The 26,387-nt window shown below is 38.1% G+C and overlaps 2 protein-coding genes across 5 annotated transcripts; both read left to right on the top strand.

The window, feature by feature from the left end:
• Window positions 1–1,793: 1,793 nt before the first annotated feature.
• Window positions 1,794–15,672, top strand: LOC132124444 (period circadian protein homolog 1-like). Of its 3 annotated transcripts, none has more exons than XM_059535454.1 (18): window positions 1,794–2,649; window positions 3,440–3,693; window positions 3,966–4,087; window positions 4,385–4,586; window positions 4,878–5,072; window positions 5,201–5,386; window positions 5,469–5,622; window positions 6,621–6,864; window positions 7,089–7,197; window positions 7,313–7,469; window positions 7,601–7,701; window positions 10,102–10,254; window positions 10,443–10,763; window positions 11,328–12,112; window positions 12,254–12,452; window positions 12,812–13,004; window positions 13,656–13,806; window positions 13,898–15,672. In XM_059535454.1, the coding sequence occupies exons 1-18, from the start codon at window positions 2,276–2,278 to the stop codon at window positions 14,216–14,218; spliced, it is 4,221 nt and encodes a 1,406-aa protein (XP_059391437.1). In that variant the 5' UTR covers window positions 1,794–2,275; the 3' UTR covers window positions 14,219–15,672. The 3 variants fall into 3 exon arrangements, with proteins under 3 accessions (XP_059391437.1, XP_059391430.1, XP_059391446.1); XM_059535447.1 differs by having other exon boundaries at window positions 7,601–7,719; window positions 10,108–10,254; XM_059535463.1 differs by lacking the exon at window positions 10,102–10,254 and having other exon boundaries at window positions 7,601–7,719.
• Window positions 15,673–16,457: 785 nt separating this feature from the next.
• LOC132124432 (procollagen C-endopeptidase enhancer 2-like) lies at window positions 16,458–25,329 on the top strand. 2 transcript variants are annotated; one of them, XM_059535435.1, is made up of 9 exons: window positions 16,458–16,602; window positions 18,507–18,615; window positions 18,684–18,942; window positions 20,416–20,540; window positions 20,902–21,038; window positions 23,541–24,058; window positions 24,161–24,232; window positions 24,502–24,672; window positions 24,811–25,329. In XM_059535435.1, exons 1-9 carry the CDS (start codon window positions 16,514–16,516, stop codon window positions 24,939–24,941), a joined length of 1,611 nt encoding a protein of 536 aa, XP_059391418.1. In that variant the 5' UTR covers window positions 16,458–16,513; the 3' UTR covers window positions 24,942–25,329. The 2 variants fall into 2 exon arrangements, with proteins under 2 accessions (XP_059391418.1, XP_059391409.1); XM_059535426.1 differs by having other exon boundaries at window positions 24,158–24,232.
• The last annotated feature ends 1,058 nt before the right edge of the window (window positions 25,330–26,387 follow it).

The following is a 26,387-nucleotide window of genomic DNA, read 5'->3' as shown; positions in this document are numbered from 1 at the left end:
ATGTTTTTAATCAAGTTATGTTTCTGTAATAGACAGCTTTTTTAATAGGAGATTATTGCCAAGGTACCAATATAAGATCAGGCACACGACAGCAGATTATTAACAGACCAAGGGAGGGTAATTAGGAAATATGTTTTTTAATATAGTTTGTTTTATATATATATATATATATATATATATATATATATATATATATATATATATATATAGCTTTTTGGTTGGTCTATTTATTTATTGTGCTGTTTGTAATGGCTTGTTGGACATTTAAACTAGTTTTGAGTAAAAAGGTTCATGCTGATCAAAGCTGTGCAGACTTGGAATACAATCTATGTCTGTAAAGTCTAACAAAGTGTCCTGATGTATGATTTCCCTCTGGAAGCAACTGATAAGAAATGTTCACATATACAAATATGAATGGTATTAATAAACAGGGTTTTGATTTATTTGAGGTTAGCAAATGAAAGCAAATGGGGTCAGTGGGGTTTACTGCATTGGGAATAAAATGTGGATTGCATTTACATGCATTACTACTTTCAGTACCAGCAGCCACTTTCCCCTGTCTATTTATACATTGTATCACAGTTAATATGCTTGAGAATAACTGATTGGCTTAGAGTTTTTTTACTTAATATTTAGTATTACTTCTCTTGCTTGCTTAGAGGCGCTATTTGCAATACATGCTCATTCACAGTTGTGTACAGGTCTAAACTCAGCAGCTCCAAATGGTGTCGGATCATTAGGATGACAGTAACAATCCCAGAAAGGAAATACAAAAAAGTCTTGACAGAACAGAGTCTTATGAGATTAAGTGTTCTTGAGGGATAAAGGTGGAGAATGAATGTGAAGAGGGAAGTTGCATGCTGTTTTAAGATCACTCGGAAATAACTGTGTAATGGAAATGTGCTGTCCAAGGTGCGTGGCTTTCCTTTTTTTAAAGCCCTAAAAAGCCAAATTACTACAACTCCCTGTAATTCTACCATTCAAAAGTTTGGTGTTTAATAAGATTTTTTTTTTTTAAGAAGTTTCTTATGCTCACCAAGTTTGCATTTATTCGATCAAAAGTAAAACAGTAATATTGTGAAATGTATTGCATTTCATTTTCAGCAGCCATTACTTCAGTCTTCAGTGTCACATGATCCTTCAGAAATTATTCTGATTTGCTGATCTGGTGCACAAGAAACATTTCTTATTATTTGTACAATGTTGGAAACCGTTGTGCTGCTTAATTTTTTATTATTATAATTATTTGTCAGACCGTGGTATGTTTTTTTTTTTTTTTTCAGGATTCTTTAATGAATAGCTTTTATTAAAGATTCTTACTGACCCAACATTTTTGAAAGGTTCATCCTTTTTAAAATGAAAGCTGTTCATTTCTGATGACAAGAGACCCAGAGCTTTATGCAAATGAATACCCGAGTTGGAACACCTAATAGAAACCAACCTGGTCACCCTAATCTTGAGGTAAACACTGATGTCTTGGTGTCTCTCATAGATCCTTGTATTCTACATAGTATTCTTAGTTACCAAGGAGACTAGAAAAAGCCTCTGTAGTTGCCAACACGGAGAGTGAATTATCTGAGCTGTCACATACAGCATCCCACTGAGCCTGTGCAAAATTTCTTATAATTACAATTTACCTTTTTGAAAAACCTCCTTGAGTAGCATTTCCTGTTAAAGAACAGGATGTTCTCATATAATAATAGCCATTAGATTTTATGGGGCTACGTAATACAAGATGACTAACCGACTCAGTCTGTTTTGTTGTACATGTGTATGTTTCAGACTGATACTTACCTTTTCTTTTGCTTTTTTCCTGGCAGCTGTCCTCTGAGAAAAGATAGAGTGCCACAGAGGCCAAAGAGACGGAGACCGAATGGCCAGAACCCAACAAGAAGCCTAATTTCTCAGTGGCTGTTTTTTGCATTTTTTTTTTTTCCTTTTCACTGTCACACTCCATCTGCCTCCGTCGCAGCAGCCAAGTCTGTTTCATAACAACCAGTTGTGTCTGTTTTTCTGAACTGAACAACGATTTCTGCAGTTAGCGAAACACTTCCCACTTGCACTACTTGATTTGAGGTTCCAAGGACAGGGTTGTGAGACACCTGAAAAAAACATGATTTTTGTTTTCTGTTCAAATCTGTAAATAATTTTTGCACCAAAATGATTTCCCACTGTAGTTCAGGCAGTCCAACATAGTGAACTTCTTCAACTCTGTGTAGTCTATTGTCAGGTGAATCCTATCACCTCGGCAACTGCATATTTTTACAGTATTATTATGAGTGATGACAACTCAGACTCCGCCCCCAGCAATGATACAGACAGAGGAGCAGGAGGGGTCGAGAAAAAGGCAGGGATTGTAAACCGATCCTGCAGCATGAGGGAGAGTTCTCCCTCATCAAATCCGGTGAATAGCGGGACAGGATCATCTCCAGGAGGGGTATCTGATCCCAAAGGATCCACAGGTGACAACGGAGGGACGAATTCCGATGATACGGATGGACTATCAAGTGGAAATGATTCTGGGGAGAGGGAAAGTGAGAGAGGGAATGGATCCAGATGCAGGCAGTCGAACAGAAGTTATCAGAGTTTCTCCAGTCAGAATGGAAAAGACTCAGGCATGTGTCTGGAGACTACGGAGAGCAACAAGAGGTGAGATAAGAAAACAACAACAGCAAACAGGTTTAAACAATATGAGAGTCAAAATTTTCTTATTAGTCTACCTTTAATTTGAGCATTCTCAGCCGGGGGCCCAGTTTGGGGCAATCGTTCGAGGGCGCCTTAAGATTACAAAAATTATTAAGATTAATAAATGATTATTAATTAAAAAAAATAAACACAAATGCAAATGATAATGTTTTAAGGGGTCATATGATGTTGCTAAAAAGAACATTATTTTGTGTATTTGGTGTAATTCAGTGTGTTTACGTGGTTTAGGGTTAAAAAAACACGTTATTTTCCACATAATACACATTATTCTTGCTCCTGTATGCCCCGCCTTCCTGGAACACTTTGATTTTTACAAAGCTCATCATTCTGAAAAGGGAGGAGTGCTCTGATTGGCCAGCTATCCAGTGCATTGTGATTGGCTGAATACCTCGGCCCTTACCATATTTGGAAACACACAGCGTCTCCACAACATGGCGGCGGCTACAATACTACATTGAGAATAAAAGTTACGCCTTTTTCTCTGCATAAACATTTGGTATGCAGATCTTCCCACACAGTAACGTAGATTTGTGGGGAAATGTTTGAATGAGGTATTTTAGGAAGGTGTGGCTGAGTCTTAATTTTTAGAAAATTCAAATTCAAAAATTAAATTCTGAAATGTGTTTCTTAACATCATTATAATAAGTAATACTAATATATATATATATATATAAGTAATAATTATAAGTAATTATTAAGTAATAACTCTTGTTTTTGATCCCTTGTCCCTCAGCTCAAACTCTCACAGCCCATCTCCACCCAGCAGCTCTCTGGCTTACAGCCTGTTGAGCGCCAGCTCTGAACAAGACCCGCCATCCACCAGCGGCTGCAGCAGTAATCAGTCTGCTCGGGTCCAGACCCAGAAAGAGCTGATGAGAGCCTTGAATGAGCTGAAGATCCGTCTGCCACCGGAGAGAAAGATGAAGGGACGCTCCAGCACTCTTAACGCCCTCAAATACGCCCTCAGCTGTGTCAGACAAGTCAAAGGTGAGTGGGAGTTTCATATGTTGTTTTTGTGTCATATGTTGAGTTGAGTCAAAGGAATGATGTATGCAACTTTTTTCAGTGTGAAAATTAGTTCTTCAGTTCTATTCTAAGAGCCATTTGTAGAATGAAGCATTTGAAAATAATCACTATTTTTGTAATTTGGTTTGGTACCACTAGAAGCAGAGGAATTATACATTTCACCTATAACAGGAATGGAGTTTGTGGGTACAGTGATGTTAATGTCAAAGACTTTTTATGTATTTTTCTTGCAGCCAATCAGGAGTATTATCACCAGTGGAATGTTGAGGAGTGTCATGGCTGTAGTCTGGATCTCTCCACCTTCACTGTTGAAGAACTGGACAATATCACCTCCGAATACACGCTCAAAAATACAGTACGTTGACTTGCACACAAACCCATATCTCTCTCTGGTAGTAACACAATATTAAACTATTGCATGAAAAGTAGTTTCAGTCTCATCAATGCAGTTACTGGCTTACTGGTTTTTTAATTCTGTCAGCAAAAACAAAGATAAGACGTGGGTTACAGACACGCTCTAGATAGCAAAATCATCCCAAATTTCATTTTGTCCTCTCTCTGTAAAATGCTACACAGCTTTTCTCAGTCATGCAGATACTGTGTACAGTGTTTGTTAGAATGTTACAAAAGAGTGTCTCTTTCTCTTGTGCAGGACACTTTCTCAATGGCGGTTTCGTTCCTGTCAGGGAAGGTTGTGTACATATCCCCACAGGGTTCATCTCTTCTGCGCAGTAAGCCAGAGAAGCTGCATGGAGTTTTGTTTTCTGAGCTTTTGGCCCCCCAGGATGTGAGCACCTTCTACAGCAATACTGCACCCAGCAAACTACCTCCTTGGGCCTCCTGCATCGGCTCTGGTATGTTTGTACATGGTGTGTTTTGGTTGTGTTATAAATATATACATATATATATATATATATATATATATATATATGTAAAGTAAATGAAGAGATCGCAATAGCAACCAGTGAGGTTGAGCTTCCATTTACCAGAAGCGTCAAAGTTTTGGTGCAGTGGACTTTTAGTGAAGGGACAGAATTCTCTTTTTACCTGGATTCATCCATCTTTTTGATGCCATCATAAGACCTCTGTACCTCCCCTACCATACAATTACAGTTTTAAACAACTTTGATCTATCTTTTCACTAGTCTCTCCACCAGCGGACTGCACCCAAGAGAAGTCCATGTTTTGTCGCATCAGTGGAGACATCTCAACCAGTGGCGACGTGAGGTACTACCCGTTCAGACTGACCCCCTACCTGCTCACGCTCCAAGACTCTGATGCGGCTTACCCTCAACCCTGCTGTTTGCTCATCGCAGAGAGAGTGCACTCAGGATATGAGGGTACATTTTTTGTTTAACAAGTATATTGTATTTTTTTCACAATGCTTGGAACCAAATGGAAAAAATACAAATGCCTTTTTTAACTCTGTGTTGGTTTTGTTCTCTCTTTCTCTCAATCCTGCTTTCAGCCCCTCGCATTCCTACAGATAAGAGGATATTCACCACCAGTCACACCCCCAGCTGTCTCTTTCAGGAGGTGGATGAGCGGGCAGTTCCTCTGTTGGGGTACCTGCCTCAGGACCTTGTGGGAACCCCAGTCCTGCTGTACATCCATCCAGATGACAGACCCATTATGGTGGCCATCCATAAGAAGAGTGAGTCACTCTCCCTTCTTCTCTCTAACCTCTGTCCGTTTCCTTTTTTTATTTAAATTTTGACTTTTCCTTTGTCTTTCAGTTCTTCAGTTTGCAGGGCAGCCGTTTGATCACGCTCCCTTGCGGATGTGCGCACAAAATGGAGAGTATCTGACTATCGACACCTCTTGGTCCTCCTTCATTAACCCCTGGAGCAGGAAAGTGGCCTTCATTGTTGGCCGGCACAAAGTCAGAACGTAAGAACCAGATTACACACAAAACTATCTCTCAGAAAGCATAACTTCCTTTCTTCATGTGACATTATCTATTCAAATCAGACTTATAAGAGACAGATCTTATATTGATACACTACCATTCATAGGTTTGGGATGATAAGATTTTTAAAATGCTTTTGAAGTAGTGAATATTAAGTCTCTTACGCTCACCAAGGCTGCATTTATTTGCTGTGAAATATTAATTGTTTTCATGAAACTTTCTTTTAAAAAAAAATTCTTAGTTGGTTCCTTTGTAATTTACATGTGTAACACAAAGTAATATGCACAACTAGCTCCCTCTTCAGTGCACAACTCGATTTTCTACATTTTCACACATCTAGACATGTGCACAGCATAAACACACAAGCATACACCCATAATTCCTCCATCACATGCCACCTACACACTGGTATGTAATGTGTCCACACTCAATCAAACTCATAAGCACATGCTCTGTCATGTGGACACAGACAGATTTTTCATGAGCTCAACAACTTATTTTAGTTTTCTTTCAACTTGGGGTGACTCAGAGTGCTTCTCCACAAACTGTATACATGCACACATTATTACTGCCTCATTCAGATCATGAAAAAGGGGAAGCTGGGACCAATGACCATGTACAATTAAAATTATGGTAATTGTGAGTCCCTTTTGAAAATACATTGGTTTGGTCTCGGTATGGTCATTAATGTAATGCACAATATAACATTCAAATTCTGAAAGGTTTTTGAACAAATCCTTTGAGTGACTGATTTAATGACTTGCTCATAGCACTCAAAAGAAACTCACTATTTGCCTCCTAATGTACTGGTGTATTGATGTACCACAGAAAAAGTCTCTGAATCAGGTGACTCTGAACTGAAGCCTTTTGATAAAATGATTCCCTAGAATAATTAAAAATCCCCACCACTAACAAAAACAAATTCTAATTATTGTACTCTGTACATACACATAGTTACCTCTTGATTCTTTCCTTCCAGCTCTCCACTGAATGAGGATGTCTTTACCTTGCCGAGGGGTCCGGAGGAGCGGACTCTGTCCCCAGACATCGTTCAGCTCAGTGAGCATATCCATAGGCTCCTGGTGCAGCCCGTCCACAGCGGCAGCTCTCATGGCTACGGTAGTCTGGCCAGTAATGGATCCCACGAGCACCAGCCCAGTGCCGCCTCCTCATCAGACAGCAGTGGACCAGGTCTAGAGGACCCCTCGCAGCTCCACAAACCTGTGAGTGTTTAAAGACACAGCACTCAAACCCCATGTAATAATGTTTAATATTTAAACATAATGTAAGCCTCTCAATTTTAGCAGGTTCAGTCCATATGCGACCGAAAACAAACTTTCTCTTGACCTTGAACACTATGAAGTATTGAGGTGCTTGTTAGTGCTGTTCATAAGGCAGGCCAGACATGGATAGTAAACCTAAATTAAATGAACTGCTTTTCAAATAGATGACCTTCCAGCAAATCTGCAAAGATGTTCACATGGTGAAGACCAGCGGACAACAAGTCTTCATTGAATCCCGCAACCGACCTCCTCCTAAGAAACATTCCTCTGAAGGTACACAAGCACTCGCAGTATATTCATAGTAACTGTAAAGACACAGCCTTCAGTTGCTCTGTTAACATTTTTTTTCAAGATATTAATCTCAAGATGTTCTCTGTCTGATAAATAGCTGTTGTGCAAGCAGTTGAAGCAGCAGAGCTGGGCGGCAGTCTCGGTCCTAGTGCTGCTCCACCCTCGAAGAGCTCCGCACCCTCCATGATCGTGCAGAAGGAGCCACCCACCACCTATTCTTATCAGCAAATCAACTCCTTGGATAGCATTGTTAGGTTTGTAGTTATAGTCATTATAGTGATGTCTATCACTGATGATGTGTTTTATTATATAATGAGCATCTCTAGTCCTTGTGATGGCAGTCCGATGCCAGGTCATGGACTTATGGTTTTATTTGGTTCATCAGGTATCTGGAGAGCTGTAACATCCCAAATACGGTGAAGAGGAAGTGTGGCTCTTCCTCCTGCACTGCCTCCTCCACCTCTGATGATGACAAACAGCAGGACGCTCCAGGCAATGCTAAAGGTGATGGTCCAATGATAAACTAATGCAGCACAGTACTAATTAAATTCATTTACAGGTCTACAGTCTATTACAATACAACTACTATTCAAATTGAATTTAATGATACAGATTTTGATACAGCAGAACACTGAAGTGCCTGTTTTGAGCACACTCTATTTACATAAAGGTCTACATAAATGTTACAAGGTTACAGTGGCATTTCTATTTGCTCTAATTAGTGCAAGCCTGAACATTGGTTATGTAATGTGACATTTGGCCAGTAGGCCTGATTTATTTTACTGAAAAGAAAGCACTGCAAAATAATGTTTGTGAGCTAGACTTTCTGATAAGCTTGACAGAATTCATAATTCTACCTTAAGCCAGACAAATTTATTTGCTAAAAGTGATTTGCATACAAAAAATAAATAAATGAAAAATGATATACAGTTAATGTATTATACAGCAAAAATGATTCTGCAAATGGTAGTGTTTACATTAGAATACTGCCAAATTTGGCCGCTGGCATTTTGAAATGTGCCATTCAAATGTTTGGGGTCAGAAATGTATTTCTTTTTAAAAAATAATTAATTAATTGATACTTTTATTCACAGATTATCATATGTTACAGTTTATACAGAGTTTATATACAATTGATATATTGTGTATATATAGGCTACAGTACTAAAGATATGCTGTGCATTAACTTTTTGTATTACTCAAAACTGGTCTTAAAGGTATAGTACACCCAAAAATGGAACTAACCCTCATGTTGTTCCAAACCCGTACGAACTGTTTTCATCTACAGTTTAGCCTCAGTTCAGAAGACGAATTAAGATATTTTTGATTAAATCCGAGAGCTTTCTGACCCTGCATAGACAGCAAAAATAACACTTTTATCAACAATTCTGCTCCAAATCACATCTCTGCCATTATCGAGAGTACCTCTGCATGTAAACAAGGCTTGCGCTTGGTGCTGTTGACGTAGAACACGACTTGTTTATGTGCAGAGGAAAGCAATATGCATGCGTCATAGTACTCTCCATAATGGTGGAATACATTATTTGGAGGAAAATAATTGTTGAATTAAGTCATTATTTTTGTTTTGTTTGTGCACAAAGTATTCTTGTAGCTTCATAAAATTATGATTGAACCCCTGATGTCAGATGGACTATTTTATTGATTTCCTTACTATGTTTCTGGGTCTGGGAACATTACATTTACATTGCTGCCTATGCAGGGTCAGAGAGCTCTCAGATCTCATCAAAAATATCTAAATTTGTGTTCCAAAGATGAAAAAAGGTCTTATGGGTTTGGAACAAAGAGAGGGGGAGTGGTTAATGACAGATTTGTCATTTTTTGGTGCTCTATCCCTTTAATACCATTTTTGTTTTTTTTTGGTGAAGGTATTGGTCTTTTCACTGTCTCAACTGCATTTTTACTAGGTCTTGTCTTGGTCTCAGACTAAAAGGACTCTCTGGAGTTTATTTCAAGACCAGTCAAGACCACAATTGCAGAAATATTACTAAATTGTTGATGCATTGTCCAATTTATCTGTTAACAACCTTGATGTGATGTAGATTTACTGCTCCAAATGCAATCAGTAACTTGTTTCTAATGTAATTTATTTTGATACTGCTGTGTCCGGTCAGAATATAATGGGGAACTGTACCAAAAATTTCACCAAAATTAATACAAATGACCAAAAAATGAAAAACAGTATCGAAAAGAGTTCCAGACAAATCCCATAGCAGAACTGTAGCGAGTTTCTGAGCAGCACACAGTGGTGATTTGTTAGTGAATTAATCCGTTGCTTTGAATGAATTGGCTGAATAAATGACTTGGTGATTTGCTGCCACCTAACCCACTGGCGGTTTTAGTTTGGTATTCAGAGTCATTTTATATTTCTATATTCAAAATGTTATTTTAAAAAGATTAATCTCAACAATATTTCTGAAGTTGTAATTGTACATATTTAGATGCAGCTTCTGTGCAACCTCTGCAGAGCAAAGATGAATTCTGTTATTGATATGATTTTATTGGTAGCAGCTCTATAAGGGCTTTTCACATTTGAAATAGTTAACCCTGGGTCATTCTAAACCCTGGGTAAAAGGAATCCTGGGTTATCTTGCTTCACGTTTTACACTGATTATACTTTACCCAGGGTTAAAAGTTAATCCTGAAAAGACTGTCAGTAAATGTGGGTCTTTCAGATGAATTTCAGGAGTGCCGGTTTGGTCTTGGTCTTGTCTTGGTCTCAACCCCTCAAAATCTTGGTCTTGTCTTGGTCACAACCCCTCAAAGTTTTGGTCTTGTCTTGGTCTCATCACACTCTGGTCTTGGTCTCGACTTGGTCTCTGTTTAGGTGGTCTTGACTACAACACTAGTATTAACAGATACTCTAACCTGCAGGTCCGTCTCTGTCTCTGGTAGAGGAGAGTACATTGTTACCCCCAATGGCCATGCACAGTAAAGCTGAAAGTGTAGCCTCGGTCACCTCTCAATGCAGTTTCAGCAGCACCATCGTCCATGTGGGGGACAAGAAACCTCCCGAGTCAGGTGGGCAAGTGTATGTGTATCACAGAGGAAATAGAGAGGACACCAAAGACGTATAATACAACAGAGCAAGCATAGCAATCAAGTGTCTTTCTTTTTTTTCTTTCTTTTTCTTGTGGTCAGTTTTTGGGGCACTAGTTTTTTTTTTTTTTTATCTCATCCCTTCTTCTTGTTTTACCTCGCTCCCACAGATATCGTAATGGAGGAAGCCTCGTCTACTCCAAATGCTGCTCATCCTGCTGCTCAACCCCAAGTTCCTCCCACAACGATGCCCTCTCTGCCCCCTAGCCCTGCTTTTGATAAGGATGCAGGGAGAAGAGGAGGTGCAGGAGGAACAGGGGTAGCTGGAGGATCCGGAGGAGAATGTTTGGATCTCACAAAAGAGGTTCTGTCGGCTCACACACAACAAGAGGAGCAGAACTTCATGTGTCGCTTCAGAGACTTGAGCAAACTCAGAGTGTTTGACCCAAGCTCAGCTGTGCGCCGACAAGCAACTGCACCTTTAGCAAGAGGTAAGGATGTGCTCATGCAACAAAAAAAACACAACACATGCAAAAGTTTTTGCTAGAAGTATCTTGAGTACACCAAGGGTGTGTTTGCTTGTTTGACGAAAAATACAGTTTGGAGTAAGAAAGATAAAAAAAAAAAAGACTTTTTATTCATCAAGGACACAATTAAATTGATAAAAAGTGACGTCAAGTAAAGACAAGACAATAAAGTTTCCACAAATGTTAATCATCAAGAACTGTTTTCAACAATGATAATAATAGCCATTATTAATGATTGAGAACACCTAATAACCGATAATAATTAAGCCCCAAGTCAGTATATTGGAATGATTTCTGATGAAACTTGAACTTTGGAAACACCGCAACAAATTGCATATTAAAACATTCACGTGAAAAGCATTTGAGAAGTTATTTTAAATTGTAATGACGTTTTAGAATATTCCTGTTCTTACTGTATTTTGGATCAAATAAAGCCTTGGTGAGCTTGAAAGGCATCTTTTAAAAAAACAAATTCATATTTATTCCAAACCTTTGACCAGTAATGTATCTCTTTCTCCTGATTTTTAGGTGTGCGCTGCTCTCGTGATTACCCAGCAGCAAGTAGTAGTGGGCGTAGACGTGGTCGAGGAGGCAAAAGACTGAAGCACCAGGAAGCTAAAGAGCAGACAGGGTCTAGTAGCCCAGCTGACCCCCTAAGAGGGTATCCCTCCCTGGACAGGCCCTTTAATTCCTCCATACCCATGGGTCTTTCAGCCAGCTCCTCCTCCTGGCCCACCTCAGGGTCACAAACTAGTGTTCCTACTGTCCCATACCCACCTGGCATCCTTCCTTTATATCCCATCTATCCCTCTCTTTCCCATTCCATCTCGGATCCCAGCACACAAACAGGGCTACGCTTCCCCCTTCAGAACTCACAGATGGCACCTCCCATGGTCCACCCGATGATGGCGTTTGTGTTACCCAACTACATGTTCCCACAGCCCAACATGGGTATGCCTCAGCCCTTCTACAGCCCAAACCCAGCTTTCCCTTTCCCTGCTGTCAACACGGCCTCCCTGGCGCCCTGTCAGGTCCCGACCCCTGTCCCACGTGCCCACTCTCGCTCCAGCACCCCTCAGTCTTACAGCCAAAGAGAGGCCCATGAGAGAGAAGGAGCAGAGTCTCCACTCTTTCAGTCCAGATGCTCCTCACCGTTGAATCTGCTGCAGCTGGAGGAGTCTCCAAGCAACCGGTTTGAGGTGGCATCAGGCCTACAGACCACATCTCCTCTGGTGGGACAAGGAGGTGGAGCAGGAGGACAGGCCTCCTCCAATCAGAGAGGGTCACTAGTGGACTCAAGAGAGAAAGAAAATGTAAGAAAATTGAATTTTGGATAAATTCGCTTACTGGTTATTTAAAATTATGTTTCATTTATTTATTTATTTATATATATATATATGTGTATATATATCATGTCGTTTAGTAATGGTCTGTGGTTTTAATGGCCTTTGCAGGGTGAAACAAATGAGTCCAATCAAGATGCCATGTCCACCTCCAGTGATCTGCTGGACCTGCTGTTACATGAGGATTCTCGCTCAGGCACTGGCTCAGCCGCCTCAGGCTCTGGCTCATCAGGCACAGGCTGCTCTGGGTCTGGTTTAGGGTCTTCTGGATCAGGGTCCAATGGCTGCAGCTCTTTGGGAAGTGGAACTAGTAAGTGGCAATACATTTATTCACTAAATGTAGAAACAAAGTTATAAATGGATCCATTTTAGGCAGTAAGTATTAGGGCTGCAAAACGTGATTAATCGCATTCAAAATAAGTTTGTTTATATACTATATGTGTGTATTGTGTATATTTATGTAAAAATACACACATATATTAAGGAAAAATGTAATATATATATTTTTTATATACGTGTTTATATATATATACATAATAATAAATATACACAGTAAACACACAGATAGTATGTAAATTTAGTATGCATGCCATTCAGCAGTTGTTACTTAAGGAGTGTTATTTAAAGTAAATTACAAAATTTCTCTCTTTTTTTCATTTACTTTAACAGGATGCAGTCAGAGCAGCCATACAAGCAAGTACTTTGGCAGTGTGGACTCATCAGAAAACAGCCACTCCCACAAGCAGACAGCAGGGGGTGATGGAGAAGCAGAATTCATCAAATGTGTCCTACAAGACCCCATCTGGCTTCTAATGGCCAACACAGATGAAAAGACTATGATGACCTACCAGCTGCCCATCAGGTTAATATCAACACTGTACTGATTTCACTACATCACAAGAGTTGGGAATCAAGTGCCACTTACATTTAAAACAAATAATTTTTTATAGATTTTTTTTTATTTTTTATTTTTTTATTAAGAACCAATTCAACAATAAAACAAAACATAAAAATTATGTTCCATTTAAGATTTTGTAAATGGGGGGGGTGGCTTTGCCTAGCAAATTCTGGATTTATTCTTCCTCAAAATTACAACAACAAAAAAAATCATGAAGGAACCAGAATCATTAAGTCGAATCATTTTCAGATTTTGATTCCCATCCCTATACAACACCATTACTGACTCAAACATATACTTTAATATAGTGGTTCCCAGCCTTGGTCCTTGAGGCACCCCAACACTGCACATTTTGCATCTCCTTTCTCTGACACACCAATTTCAGATCTTGGAGTCTCCACTAATCAGCTGATGACCTAAGTCAGGTGTGTTTGATTAAGAACACATGCAAAACATGCAGTGTAGGGGTGCCTCCAGGATCAGGGTTGGGAACCACTTTAATACGTCTTATTCCCATGCTAACATCCCATAAACATACTACAAACCCATTGTAAAAGACCAATGTAAGTTGTAATGGTAATAGTTAACTAACCAAGTAAATGTGTTTTGTAACAGAGACCGAGATTCTGTGTTGAAAGCGGACCGTGCTGCTCTGAGAGCCATGCAGAAACAGCAGCCTCGCTTCACTGAGGAGCAGAAGAGCGAATTAAGCCAGGTTCACCCTTGGATCCGCACTGGACGCTTGCCTCGTGCCATCAATATTTCTGTAAGTCTAAGTCTGTTAGACAATAACTCCCACAATACACCACTAAACACTCAGTCGTGACCGTTTTATTTATATGCAATGTGTCTCTCAGGCATGTGTGGGCTGTAGGTCCACTCCTTCGGTCCCCTCTGCGGCCCCCTTCGATGTGGAGATCCACGAGATGGAGATCTGCAGTGTTTTAGAGGTGACAGAAGAGGGCGCCACTGCTGAGAAACACACCCAAGCAGACACAGCAATGGAGAAGAGCGAGGCTGAGGGAGAAGAAGAGACTTGCAAAGACAGAGATGTTGAAAACTATGGGACTATTATGTCATCACAAATCAATGACCAAGAAATGATGATAGAAGAACAGGAAGTGGCCTCACAGATCGAGGAGGAAATGGGTGCCTCACTTACACCGATGACACACTAATGACACAATGAGTCAGTGAGATTCTGATGGCACCTTTTGTGTGCTCACTAAATTATCCAAGTGTATTTATTTCTGTAAAGAAATGTTAATTAGCCAGGAAGGCTGACAGATGATGAATGTAAAGCAGAAATGCTTTGTTGAAAGACTGTGATTATCAAAAATTTTGGATATTTTGGTTATTGCAAAGAAGTTCTGATCTGTTGGCAGGAAATCAAGGGTATGTAGCTTTAGACCACTCTGGATTTGACCTCGAGACACCACCTGTTCAGTTCCAGTTCTAGTCACCTCCACAAACCCATTTTTGTGGCATGCTAAACAACTTTTTCAAATGTTGTCAAATGGGTTATTATATTATACACCAAGGACGATAACTACAACCATGACTATAAAGCTTTAATCATCTAATTCTATAAGAATAAGGAAGTCCACACCACAGCTATATAACACGATAATGATTTGGAATCACTTTCAGAACATTTCTTTTCCAGAACATGAATCCAAATTTAAAGAGCTTGATCATTTAAAGCAGCAAATGACAGAACAGCTTATAAATAAACATTATCATCCCTTGGTGTGGCCATGAATATAGTTATGGTTCTAGTTATCGTTATAAGTATGAACGGACCTTTAAACTCTGTGGTGTTAAGTTGACTTTGGTGTTGTAAGATGTGCATTTAGACAGGAGAACAGATTCACTGCCTTTGAGGACAGTCTAACTGTTTCTCACCTTGTGCTTATGGATTTCCCAGATGTTATGGAAATGTTTATGTATATTTTTTTACAGGTATATGCAAAATGGGAATTTTTGACCAAACTTACACACTTTTGTTTTTTTTTATCATTCTGTATATTTTTTTTATACATTATTGGTGCAGGATTGTTCATTGTTGAAGCCTGGATGAATTGTGTGAAATGCACTGCAGCTCCATAGAGAGTCTCACTGGTCTGTTACAGTTCACGTTCACCACTTAGATGGCACTACAGTGACCATGGCAACGTGGATTTTCAAAGCCCAAGGAACCTTCTTTTAGAATAGCACTTAAGCAAAGGGAAGCTCCAGAGGTCACGGCCAGAAAAAGCTGCCGCCCGTTAATGGGTTGAAAGAGTGGAGGCTTTTAATGGTCTGCATGTGAACTGTACCGTCAAAGAAGGAGTTTTAAAATTATAGTTCTCCCAAAAAGAGTTGGTAGCGTATCTTTTATGTTCCACAAAAGAAGGAAAGTCATACGTTTGAAAAAGGAAAAAAAAAAAACATGATGGTGAACAAATTCGGGCAATTTGTTAATTTTGGATGAACTAACCTTTTAACGAATGAGTGCTGGCAAACAGTTGAAGGCATTTTCCTCGTTTGACCTTTTCTCTGTCAGTTTCAGTCTTCTAGTTGTCCTGGAAAAGTTTGTAAGTATTTTGTGTATTTCTTTATATATGAAAAAGAATAAAAAGATTATGGTTCACACTGTTGTGGTCTGCAAATATTCCAAGTATCGAGGTTAAAGCAGGAAATTCTATGAATACACAAGTGTGTATATGATTGAAAAGTACACTATATGCTTTGGAAGAGGCAGAGGGAATTCAAATAAGCAGTTTTCAAACCAAACCATAGGCTTTTAGTAGACAAGAATGTCCACTGAGCTATAAAAACACATGCAGAGGTTTTTCCAGTCACAAACAAAAGCCCACACGCACACAAATTACAAACGCGTACAAATAAGTGTGATACACACAAAAACCTGATGATTATTTGCACAGAGCTAAATGAGTGATATAAAAAGGAATTTTACATTTAATGACATGTTAGCTTTTGCCAGTGCCCTGGTAAGAAAGTTTGGCTTGACTTGCATTCTTTCCCTGCACCGCAATGCAACGACAGGCCTACCAAGAGAGAGAAACATCTACAGCATCTAACCACTAAGAGAACTTAACAATACATATTTGCTCTTATATCACTTTGCAACATCATATATCTTTGAGGAGTTTACAAACAAGGAAAACCCATTATTTACCCTTAAAATGAGACTTATTGAATAGGCATATTGCAACAAAAAAGACCACTGTGTAACCACTGTGTAAAGTGGTAACAGAGGGTGGTTGATGTGTTTTTTTGGTTGTTTATAGTTTTTCATTCAATTTTAAATCTCTCTACAGCAGTGGCATCTGGGAAACTTAACTCTTGAACTTCTCACTTTTTCTCTTGAATCCCTCTTTCAATCCTCCTCCCACCATCCTCCACGCCCTTAAACTCGCCCCTGTCCTCCGTTCCCTCACTGACTTGTTCTCAGTGCCTCTTTGAGAAGGATGTGGGGTGGTTTGTGCATGTGGCATTTGGGGCTTCTGTTTTGGGGGTTAGGATGGGTGCATGGGCAAAGCCAGACCAACTTCACAAGGTAAGTGTGTTAAGGTTTGTGTGTTTTTTTGTATATGCACCGGCAGATTTGTGTGTATGTGTGTGTGTGTGTGAGAGAGAGAGAGATAGAGAGAGAGAGAGAGAGTGAACACAAGCATTCAGCAGGAGATGTTAACATCCAAGCCTCCCATAAAGCAGCAGGATTAGAGCTGGAAATAATACAGTTTGAGGAAACATTGATTACAATGTTTCTCTGCAACCCTCAGTTAGACAGGAAACAATGTCCTGACAAGTGATGGTCAGATTGAATTACTGTATTTTTCAAGTCAACATAAGTTTTTTTTGAATTACTGTTAGCTGACCTCAAACTGTACACTGAATAAGAACTTGAATGTTATTAATAACAAATTTGCATTGGTTGTATATATGTGATTATATTTTTTTATATACAGTATTTGAGTGATCCAAATGTGTTTAGTTACTTGGCAACCACTTCATCAAAAAGTCCCTTATTATACTTCTACAGGGAACTGGAAAAATAAGTTCCTTGAATATAATATAAATCATAGGACAGTTTTTTATTTATTTATTTTTTTTCGCACCTTCACACAGTTCCTCACAAAGCTATCATATGATATGATCAAAACAAAACGATTAACACAAAAACTTAATCTTAACATCGTGATTCAGGGCCATTTCAAGCACAGGCTTGTTTTACAGTATCAACAAAAATGTCCCAGTTGTCTTGTAGAATCTTTATTACTCTGTTTTGTTCAGCTCAGGCTGTACAATGTTTATGACACGCCACAAAAACCACCACGTTGGTTTCTTAGTCTTAATAATCATTCAATTCATGCATTATTGTGTAACCAGCCAATAAAAGCAGCACCTGTTTAATTAAACGATAGCTTTGATCATGTGTGCGACACATGTCTGAACGCTGCTTCTGTGTCAGAAGTGTTTAAATATGCATGGATTTGTTCAGTTCTATCTTTGTTTTCTGATATTATGTACATTTCATTATTTACGGGTCAGCTCATGTATGTGACTGGATTTGTCTGCTGAGAGACTGACTCAACTCCAGGAAAACCATTCATACTGTATCTAGAGCTCAGTGGTTCACTCTGTAACCCCACATCTGTTCAGTTGGCTGTGGTTTGTGATTATTTCCTTCTAATATGACAGAACTGGCAGTATTAAAGTAGTGCAAGTACTATAAATGTGCGAACAGGACCCAAAAATAACCACACACCAGAAGGTTTTAATAAGCAGTGACGTTTGTGACTGGTACTATTTCAAATGGTTTACGTGTTTGTTTGTTGGCATATAATTAACATTAGAAAGTTTTAGCTCTTTTATGATGCTTTAGGTAATTCATACTTTTATTCAGCAAGGATTACAATAATCAAGAGGGACAGTAAGACATTTATACATTTTATAAACTTTTCTATTTAAAATGCTGTTCGTTGAACTTTCTAGTCGTCGAAAAAAATCCTGAAATATAATGAAAATATTTTTTTTTCACAAATATTGTGCAACCTTTTTAAATAATGATAAGTAGAAATATTAAAATGATTACAATTCAAAATTTCTGAAGGGGCGTGTAACACTAAAGACTGCAGTGCTGGCTGCTGAAAATTCATCTTTGCCATCAGGAATATATTATATTTGATAATATATTTAAATACAAAACAGTAACTTGAAATGGTTATTTCACAAATAAATTCAGCTTTGGTGAGCATGAAATACTTCTTTTAATCAATCAATCAATCAATCAATCACTAAGAATCTTACCAACCCAAACTTTTGAAAGGTAGTGTAATTTTTTTTCATTATTCATTTAATGAATTATTATCTGAATTCAATCCATAGTGAAGACATTGCTGCATTTAACACGAATCAAACATCTGTTCTTCTCATTTCTTCCTCCTCTGTGCTCTCCAGGCCTGTATTCCTGTGTGGTGGTCATTTGACGACAGACTCGGGGTTTGTGGCTAGTGAGGGTTTCCCCTCTCATTACAAACCAAACTCCAAATGCACCTGGTACATCACAGTAAGTCCAGCACCTTCAGATTCTTTTGCTTTGCTCTGTTTCAAGCTTTAAATTTTTATCCCCATCAGGTTCCAGAAGGTCAAGCTGTGGTGCTCCAGTTCAGGATCTTTGATCTAGAGGCGGATCCCACCTGCCGCTACGACTACCTGGATGTCTATAATGGACACTCGTACACGGTGCAGAAACTGGGCCGCTTCTGTGGGACGTTCCGACCTGGAGCCCTCATCTCCACCTCCAACACCATGATGCTAGAGATGGCGTCTGATGGCAGCACAGGAGGAAGAGGATTTCTGGCTTATTTCAGTGGGGGGAAACCACATATCGATGGTGGGATGACTTTTTATTTTATTTTTCAAATATTTTCATGTCACAAAATGGTTAAAGGAACTAATATTTTCTCTCAGGTTTTGCCCTTGAAAATTCTAAAGGAATGTGTGTGGGATTCCTATTTATTATCATTTTTTGGACCCAATCATAAGCGTAACAGTTAATACCTATAAAATAAATCAAATTAAATGAATGTGAATCAAATATAAACAGCAACAATTAATAAATACAGTCATTTGCCTTTTTATTGGCTTCAAAATTTGGTTGATGCAAACTCTATTACTTAGGATAAAATCCTGTACACATGCATTACTGTTCAAAATGTTTAAAAAAAAAAAAAAAAAAAAAAAAAAAAAAATATATATATATATATATATATATATATATATATATATATATATATATATATATATATATATATATATACAGTACAGACCAAAAGTTTAGACAACACTTCTCATTCAAAGAGTTTTCTTTATTTTCATGACTATGAAAATTGTAGATTCACACTGAAGGCATCAAAACTATGAATTAACACATGTGGAACTATATATGGAATTATATACATAACAAAAAAGTGTGAAAAAACTGAAAATATGACATATTCTAGGTTCTTCAAAGTAGCCACCTTTTGCTTTGATTACTGCTTTGCACACTCTTGGCATTCTCTTGATGAGCTTCAAGAGGTAGTCACCTGAAATGGTCTTCCAACAGTCTTGAAGGAGTTCCCCGAGAGATGCTTAGCACTTGTTGGCCCTTTTGCCTTCTGTCTGCGGTCCAGCTCACCCCTAAACCATCTCGATTGGGTTCAGGTCCGGTGACTGTGGAGGACCCCATCACTCTCCTTCTTGGTCAAATAGCCCTTGATGCCTTCAGTGTGACTCTACAATTTTCATAGTCATGAAAATAAAGAAAACTCTTTGAATGAGAAGGTGTGTCCAAACTTTTGGTCTGTATTGTATATATATATATATATATATATATTTTTTTTTTTTTTTTTTTTTAAGTCTTAACAAAAAGTTTACCAAGGCTACAGTTTTCTGTTTGGAAACATTTTTAAATGTAATTTATTCCTGTGATGCAAAGCTGGATTTACAGCATCATTACTCCAGTCTTCAGTGTCAAATGATCCTTTAGAAATCATTCTAATATACTGATTTAAAGAAAGAAAGAAAAATTTAATGTTGGAAACAGTTGTGCTGCTTAATATTTTGTGGAAACTTCTACTGCTTTTTTTCAGGATTTTTTGATGAATAGAAAGAAAAATAAATCTTTATTTAAAGTTAATTATAGGAAATATTATTAATAATAACAACACTACATGTCTTGATTATTGAACAATTTAATACATCCTTGCTGAATTAAAGTATTAATTTTTGAACAGTAGAGTGGTACTGTATTCTACCTCTTCTTATTTTTTTATATAAATATCTCTCATTCATTCTAATTCTCTCTTCCCCCTATTCCCTACAGAGAATCAGTTCTGTGGTGGCAGACTGACGAAGCCTCAAGGTTCACTGAAGACACCGAACTGGCCAGAATCTGATTACCCAGCAGGCATCAGCTGCTCTTGGCACATATCTGTGGAGTCCAACATGGTCAGCCTGCAAAGATCAATTCTCAGCTCTTTTTCTCTTGCATTTGTCTACTCTCAATCTGTTAAATCATTAGCGACCGTTAAGTCATCCAAGAACTAATTCTATTTAGGTTGCTAGAGACGGGCTGCTATGAGATTATGTGCATGTGGATCAATTTGAACTCTAGTGTGTGTTTATGATGAGAGCATAAACGGTATATGGGAGAATATATGAAAGACCTCATTCAGTGACATGGAAAGAGAGAGAGTGAGAAAGCGGCATGAAATGTGCATGAAAGAGCCTTTATACCCGGTGCAGAAAATTAGCTTTTTACTTACAGAACTACATATCAAAGTGTGTATGTGTGTGTGGATCTGTACAGGTGATTGAGGTTAAGTTTGAGAAGCTGGACTTGGAATTAGACTCATACTGTCGATATGACTACGTGGCCCTGTTCAACGGGGGCGAGACCGATGACTCTCGACGTATTGGCAAATTCTGCGGAGACATGCTTCCTGAGTGAGTGCAAACACAATGCACCAGATTTCATTCAAATCTATTCCTACACTGTGACATTTAATCAGTCCTTCAAACATTCTTATAAGGAAAAGGGATTTTGTAATAATATGTACACAGGAAAAGGATGTTGTTGGTTTCTGCAAGGTCAGTCATCCTAAGGGAAGGTTATTGAAAGAATGTGCTTCCCAATTAGGAAATACTTTCTCTTTACACAGTTATACGTTTAAAAAATATGACTTTTGTGCTGTGGAAGGTTTATGAATTGCAGATAATGTTGGATATCAATTTTAAAGAATCTTTTCTTCTTAAAGCAACACTATGTAAATGTTGGCGCTCTAGCGGTAAATAAACAGAACTGCACGCATCCAGCGGAAGAACATTCTAACCGGGGCTACTTCTCCAGGTTTATGTCTGTGGCGATTCACGCAGGTATGTGTTACTCCGCACAGCGGTGACGACCCGAACAGGCTACAATAGTCCAAAAATAATCACTTATTATAAATGTACCGTAGTGATTTGGGATAGACAAAAAAGCTGGTTTGGTAGGTGAATTTGTGATACATTGGCTCATTATATACATTTTGCAAGTTTTGAACACAGAAAAATGTTACATAGTGTTGCTTTAATCCCAAATTAACATTGCACAAATACCAAATGGAAATTGATTCTTTTACACTGCGTAAAATGCAATGAAAAAGTATTTTATTTGTAGTAAGTACAATAGTGTTAGATGCAATTTATACTTACAGTATAAATGAATAGTGGCAGATACTATTTGCCTCTTTGTATATTGTATATCACATTATAAAACAGTATAGGCTATAATAACATATTCTTTATATCACAAAAAATCTAAGGATACAGCCTCATTTGGATCTTACTTGATCTTATCACTAAAGCTTACAAATATGGCTTAATATCAATTAAATGTTTTTAAATTATATTCACCCAAGTCAAGTCACCTTTATTTAAATGGTGCTTTTAACAATACATATTTTCAAAGCAACTTTACAGTATTAAATAGGAAAATAGTGTGTCAATAATGCACCCAACTGAGATGCAGTCACATCAGTAGCCCAAAAATTTTCTATTTTAATTTACAAGTAGCATGTTGCCTCAAGGGGTGAAGGGGGCCTAAGATCACACCTATTAATGGACATTTTCACTCACATGTTAAATGAATTATGTTAGACTGCTAATAGCTAAGTAACCAAAAACTGAGCTGGTCCTCACTGCAGAACACAAGATCCAGGGGGCGAGGTTGGATCCAGATCCAACTCCTCCCACCTTACATATCCCTAAACCTTCCTGTCTCCATACCCTGGATGGATCTTGTGTACTGCAGTGAGGGGCTACTGCAAAATACTATTGCTTTGCCTGGTGACGCATCCATTCTACTAGGTGTCAGTATAAGTCCAAGATAAGGGTGTCCTCAGCCAACTAGTTGATACTTTGGAATCCATGTGTAACTGTGCTTGTTTCAGATTGACCTAATCCCACGTAGATCCAATTTACAACAGCTAAATATAAAAACACCTTTAATACTGTTTCTGTAATATAAATAATGTCCAATAGAGGGATGATGCATGGATGTAGGCCAACCCTTAGTTAACATCACTCTGGTTACCTTGACAGAAAGCCAACAGGACTGTTGGCTTTTGCAGAAAATTAGTTCTGTGACTAAAAGGTTCATGGTACTTACACATCAAGACAATCTTAATCACAAATGGGCACAACTAGCTAAAGTGAGTTGAGTGGTAAACAAATTACGCCATGGCTGTACAACATCAGCAACACCACCACTTTTAATGTTGATTTAAAATCCACAAATTGGAAAGTTTGAGAGCCTGAGTACATATATAACAAGGCTTTAAAAGTGAACTAATAAATAGATGAGTTTACCTGTACGCCTTGTTCACATTTAATGTCTCTGTACTCTGTAGTCCCAAGTGGCATGTTACTGACGTATTTAATTTCAGAGAATAAAATGTGCCTAATCAATCCATATTCACCACACTGTCCCAGCTGAATTAGGCACCAAGACCTATATTTCTTCAAACTTTACAAAGGTCGGTCTGCACTCATTAAGTCTTTTATTAGAATAAAGGCATGAGATAAAACAGACAAATGTTTCAGCTATCTGCCTTCATCAGTATGACAATTCTTAGTTTTTTTTGCTTATATAATCATTGAGAAACAAAGAATTGGCACACTGGCAAAAGCAGACAGCTAAAACATTTGTCTTTTTTTATCTCCTGCCTTGATTCTATTAAAAGATTTAGTGAGTACAGACCAACCTTTGTAATGAAAGAGAAAAATGTGAACAGGAATTCACCCCAAACCTATACAAAAACCCCAATGACTTAGGGAAGATGGATCCAGGAGCTCAAAAATGCTAACATGTTTTCGGGGTTTAGAGTTCATTCCTGCAGCACTCAGTAATTGTTATTTGCAATAGTTTTAGAATTGTAATAATGTTCTCTGTGTTTCTTTATATGTCAGTATGGTTGTGACCAATGGAAATGAGCTGCTGGTGCACTTTGTATCGGATCTAAGTGTGACGGCTGCAGGCTTTCTGGCTCACTACCAGAGTATTCCCCGCGGCTCCCGCACTGCCACAGCTAACCTGGACACAGCACACAGGCCAAGAGTCGGCACTTCACCTACCAAACCCACGACTCAACCAGCAAGACCTAAGCCTAAAATTAAGCCCACACCAAAAACTCCCTCAAGACCACCTAAACCAGTACCACCCAGACCAACTCCTAAACCGAGATCAAAACCTGCACCCAAGCCTAAACCAGTCAGACCTACTCCCCCAACAAGATCAGGTGCGAGAGTCACACCAAAACCTGCAGTGAAAGTGCCAGCAAAACCTACAAAGAAGCCTACACCTAAAAACAAAGTTAGACCAACGAGTACTACAGCAAAGCCAAAAGTAAAGCCTGGTGTCAAACCAACAGCAAAGCCAAAAATCAGTCCCATCTCTAAACCTGGGAACAAAACAACAACAAGAGCAGGTACAAATGCTTATTGTGTGTGACAGTCCAGTATATAGTATTACTCTGTGTGTGCTAGAGTACATATTTATGATTTTATATGTTTCTTCCAAGCCTCAGTTGCCAACCCATTGTGTTCCCAACCATGCAAGCGAATAGGCACTCTTGTGACCCAATTCTGCCCCAGTCATTTTGGTGAGATGCTTCATTTATATCCCTTTCATCCCATTTCATTCTCCCCTAATTGAATGTCACAGACATGGACATTTCTATAGACTCATAAGAGGACAGTCATTTGAGGCAGACAGCTGCTCGCACAGTAATGATGGACCTTAGAACAATGCTTACAACAAACATGGTCAAGACACTAATAACCTGTATATATTGTAGAAATGTAATCTTCTGTAAAGTTGTGCATCAGAAGCATGCAATCATCTGATTTTCTTCCTTTATATCTCCCACAGTGTTGACTGGTAAAGTGACTTCAATTAAGCCTGGATCTCAAGGAAGTGCTGAAGTTGAGGTGTCCATCATTAAGGTCTATAAGGCAGGTAGACTTCAGTTCAGAAAGAGAGGACCCACCAAATCTGCCACACTGACAGCAACATGCATGAAGTGTCCTGCACTGCATAAAGGTGAAAGAAACACACAAAACCAGTTCATCCACAAGCAATTGTACAACATTTAAGAAAATGTCACTGGTTGATATTTTCGGTCATTTCACTGACCTTTTCTTTTGATTGTTTATTAATCATTGTGAATTTACATTATAGGAGTGAACTATGTGCTGATGGGCCAGGTGAATGATGAAGGCCTTGGCATTCTGACCCCATCCAGCTTTGCTCTTCAGCATAAGTCAGTGCATGACAAAGCACTGGCCATCCTCGCAAAGAAAACATGTTGACCTCACAACCACTCTGACCAATCACAAGCCGGATCAAACCCACTCTGCTCTACTTTAATCAGGCAGGGAAAGGTCAAATCAGTTAAACTAAATCCTTAATTATAAATTGCATCTTTTTATATAACTTTTTATATAACAGTTTAAGTAAATATTCTAATACTAATAGAACAGAAGATTCAGAAATCTGTGGTATGTTATGCATCACACCAGAACCTTTCAGTCATATTCAGGGTATAAAGTACAGGATGATTTACCATTTTATGTTTATTGTGTTTGTATTATTAGCTTATATTAGGTCTGTTTAATGTATTATGCAAACATTTTGATAAGGCACAACGTATTATAAATGATAAAGCTCCTTAATTAAAGATGGATGACATGTAAAATATGAATTTATCAGCCTTCATCTTTTCAAAAATGAATCAAAATTCAATAATTTTAACAATACATAACCTTGAGTGTATATTTGCATATTAATACTAAACCATAACTGCTAATCATATCTACACTACAGTTCAAAAGTTTGTGGTTATGTTAATGTTTCTGAAAGAAGCCTCTTACGCTCACCAAGGCTGCATTTATTTGATCCAAAAAAAATACAGTAAAACCAGTAATACTGTGAAATATTACCATTTCAAAGAACTGTTTTCAATTTGAATACATTTTGAATATTTATTGAGTAATTTATTCCTGTGATTGCAAAGCTATACTCCAGTCTTAAGCGTCACATGATCCTTCAGATTTCATTTTAATATGCTGACCGGTCCTCAAGAAGCGTTTCTTATTAATATCAGTGTTAAAAAAGATTTTGTGAAAACCATGATGCAGGATTTTTGATGAATAGAAAGTTTAAAAATAATGTCACTTTTGATCAATTTAATGCATCCTTGTTGAATAAAACCATTTTCTTATTAAAAAAAAAACCTTACTGAACTTTAACTTTTGAATGCTACTGTGGATTTATTACACTATACCATTAACTAAAACTCTGTAAAAACAATCATGTCATGACATGTATGTTTAGACAGCATTTCCTCCTTGAGTTGAGAGCCAATAGAAAACAAACAGCTGTATGTCTCCATCAAGTGGACACTTCTAGAATGAGGTGCTGTGTTTAGTGTCTGCAGTGTGCTGGAAAAGAGCCAAAAAACAAAACTATAGAAATTGTATCCGGGTCAATATCACCATAGAGTGACAACATTTAAACATTTTGGTTTTAATTTTTCATTCGCTTTATGTCATATCATAAATAGTAGACATATATTTATGACATATTACACATATTAGCTGAGCTCCCACACATTATTATTTTTTAGATAATTATGGGCCATTATTCAAGCATAAACCATAAGATATGTCCACCCCGTAATGGACATATATATTACTGTTAAATATGTTTTCATTGCAAAATTAAGATGCTAAGATATTTCTCAAAAGGTATGATGT

This window comes from Carassius carassius, chromosome 3 (assembly GCF_963082965.1).
Source record: "Carassius carassius chromosome 3, fCarCar2.1, whole genome shotgun sequence".
In the NCBI taxonomy this organism is placed as follows: domain Eukaryota; kingdom Metazoa; phylum Chordata; class Actinopteri; order Cypriniformes; family Cyprinidae; genus Carassius; species Carassius carassius.
This window is presented reverse-complemented; position numbering and strand designations above follow the sequence as displayed.

Coding starts and splice junctions, on each gene's coding strand:
- LOC132124444 (XM_059535447.1), top strand. CDS start 2,276: ATGAGTGATGACAACTCAGACTCCGCCCCCAGCAATGATACAGACAGA. Junction 3,694..3,965: donor CTGTGTCAGACAAGTCAAAG/GTGAGTGGGAGT, acceptor TTTTTCTTGCAG/CCAATCAGGAGTATTATCAC. Junction 10,255..10,442: donor CAAGAAACCTCCCGAGTCAG/GTGGGCAAGTGT, acceptor TCGCTCCCACAG/ATATCGTAATGGAGGAAGCC.
- LOC132124432 (XM_059535426.1), top strand. CDS start 16,514: ATGTGGGGTGGTTTGTGCATGTGGCATTTGGGGCTTCTGTTTTGGGGG. Junction 16,603..18,506: donor AGCCAGACCAACTTCACAAG/GTAAGTGTGTTA, acceptor TGTGCTCTCCAG/GCCTGTATTCCTGTGTGGTG. Junction 24,673..24,810: donor GTGTCCTGCACTGCATAAAG/GTGAAAGAAACA, acceptor TTTACATTATAG/GAGTGAACTATGTGCTGATG.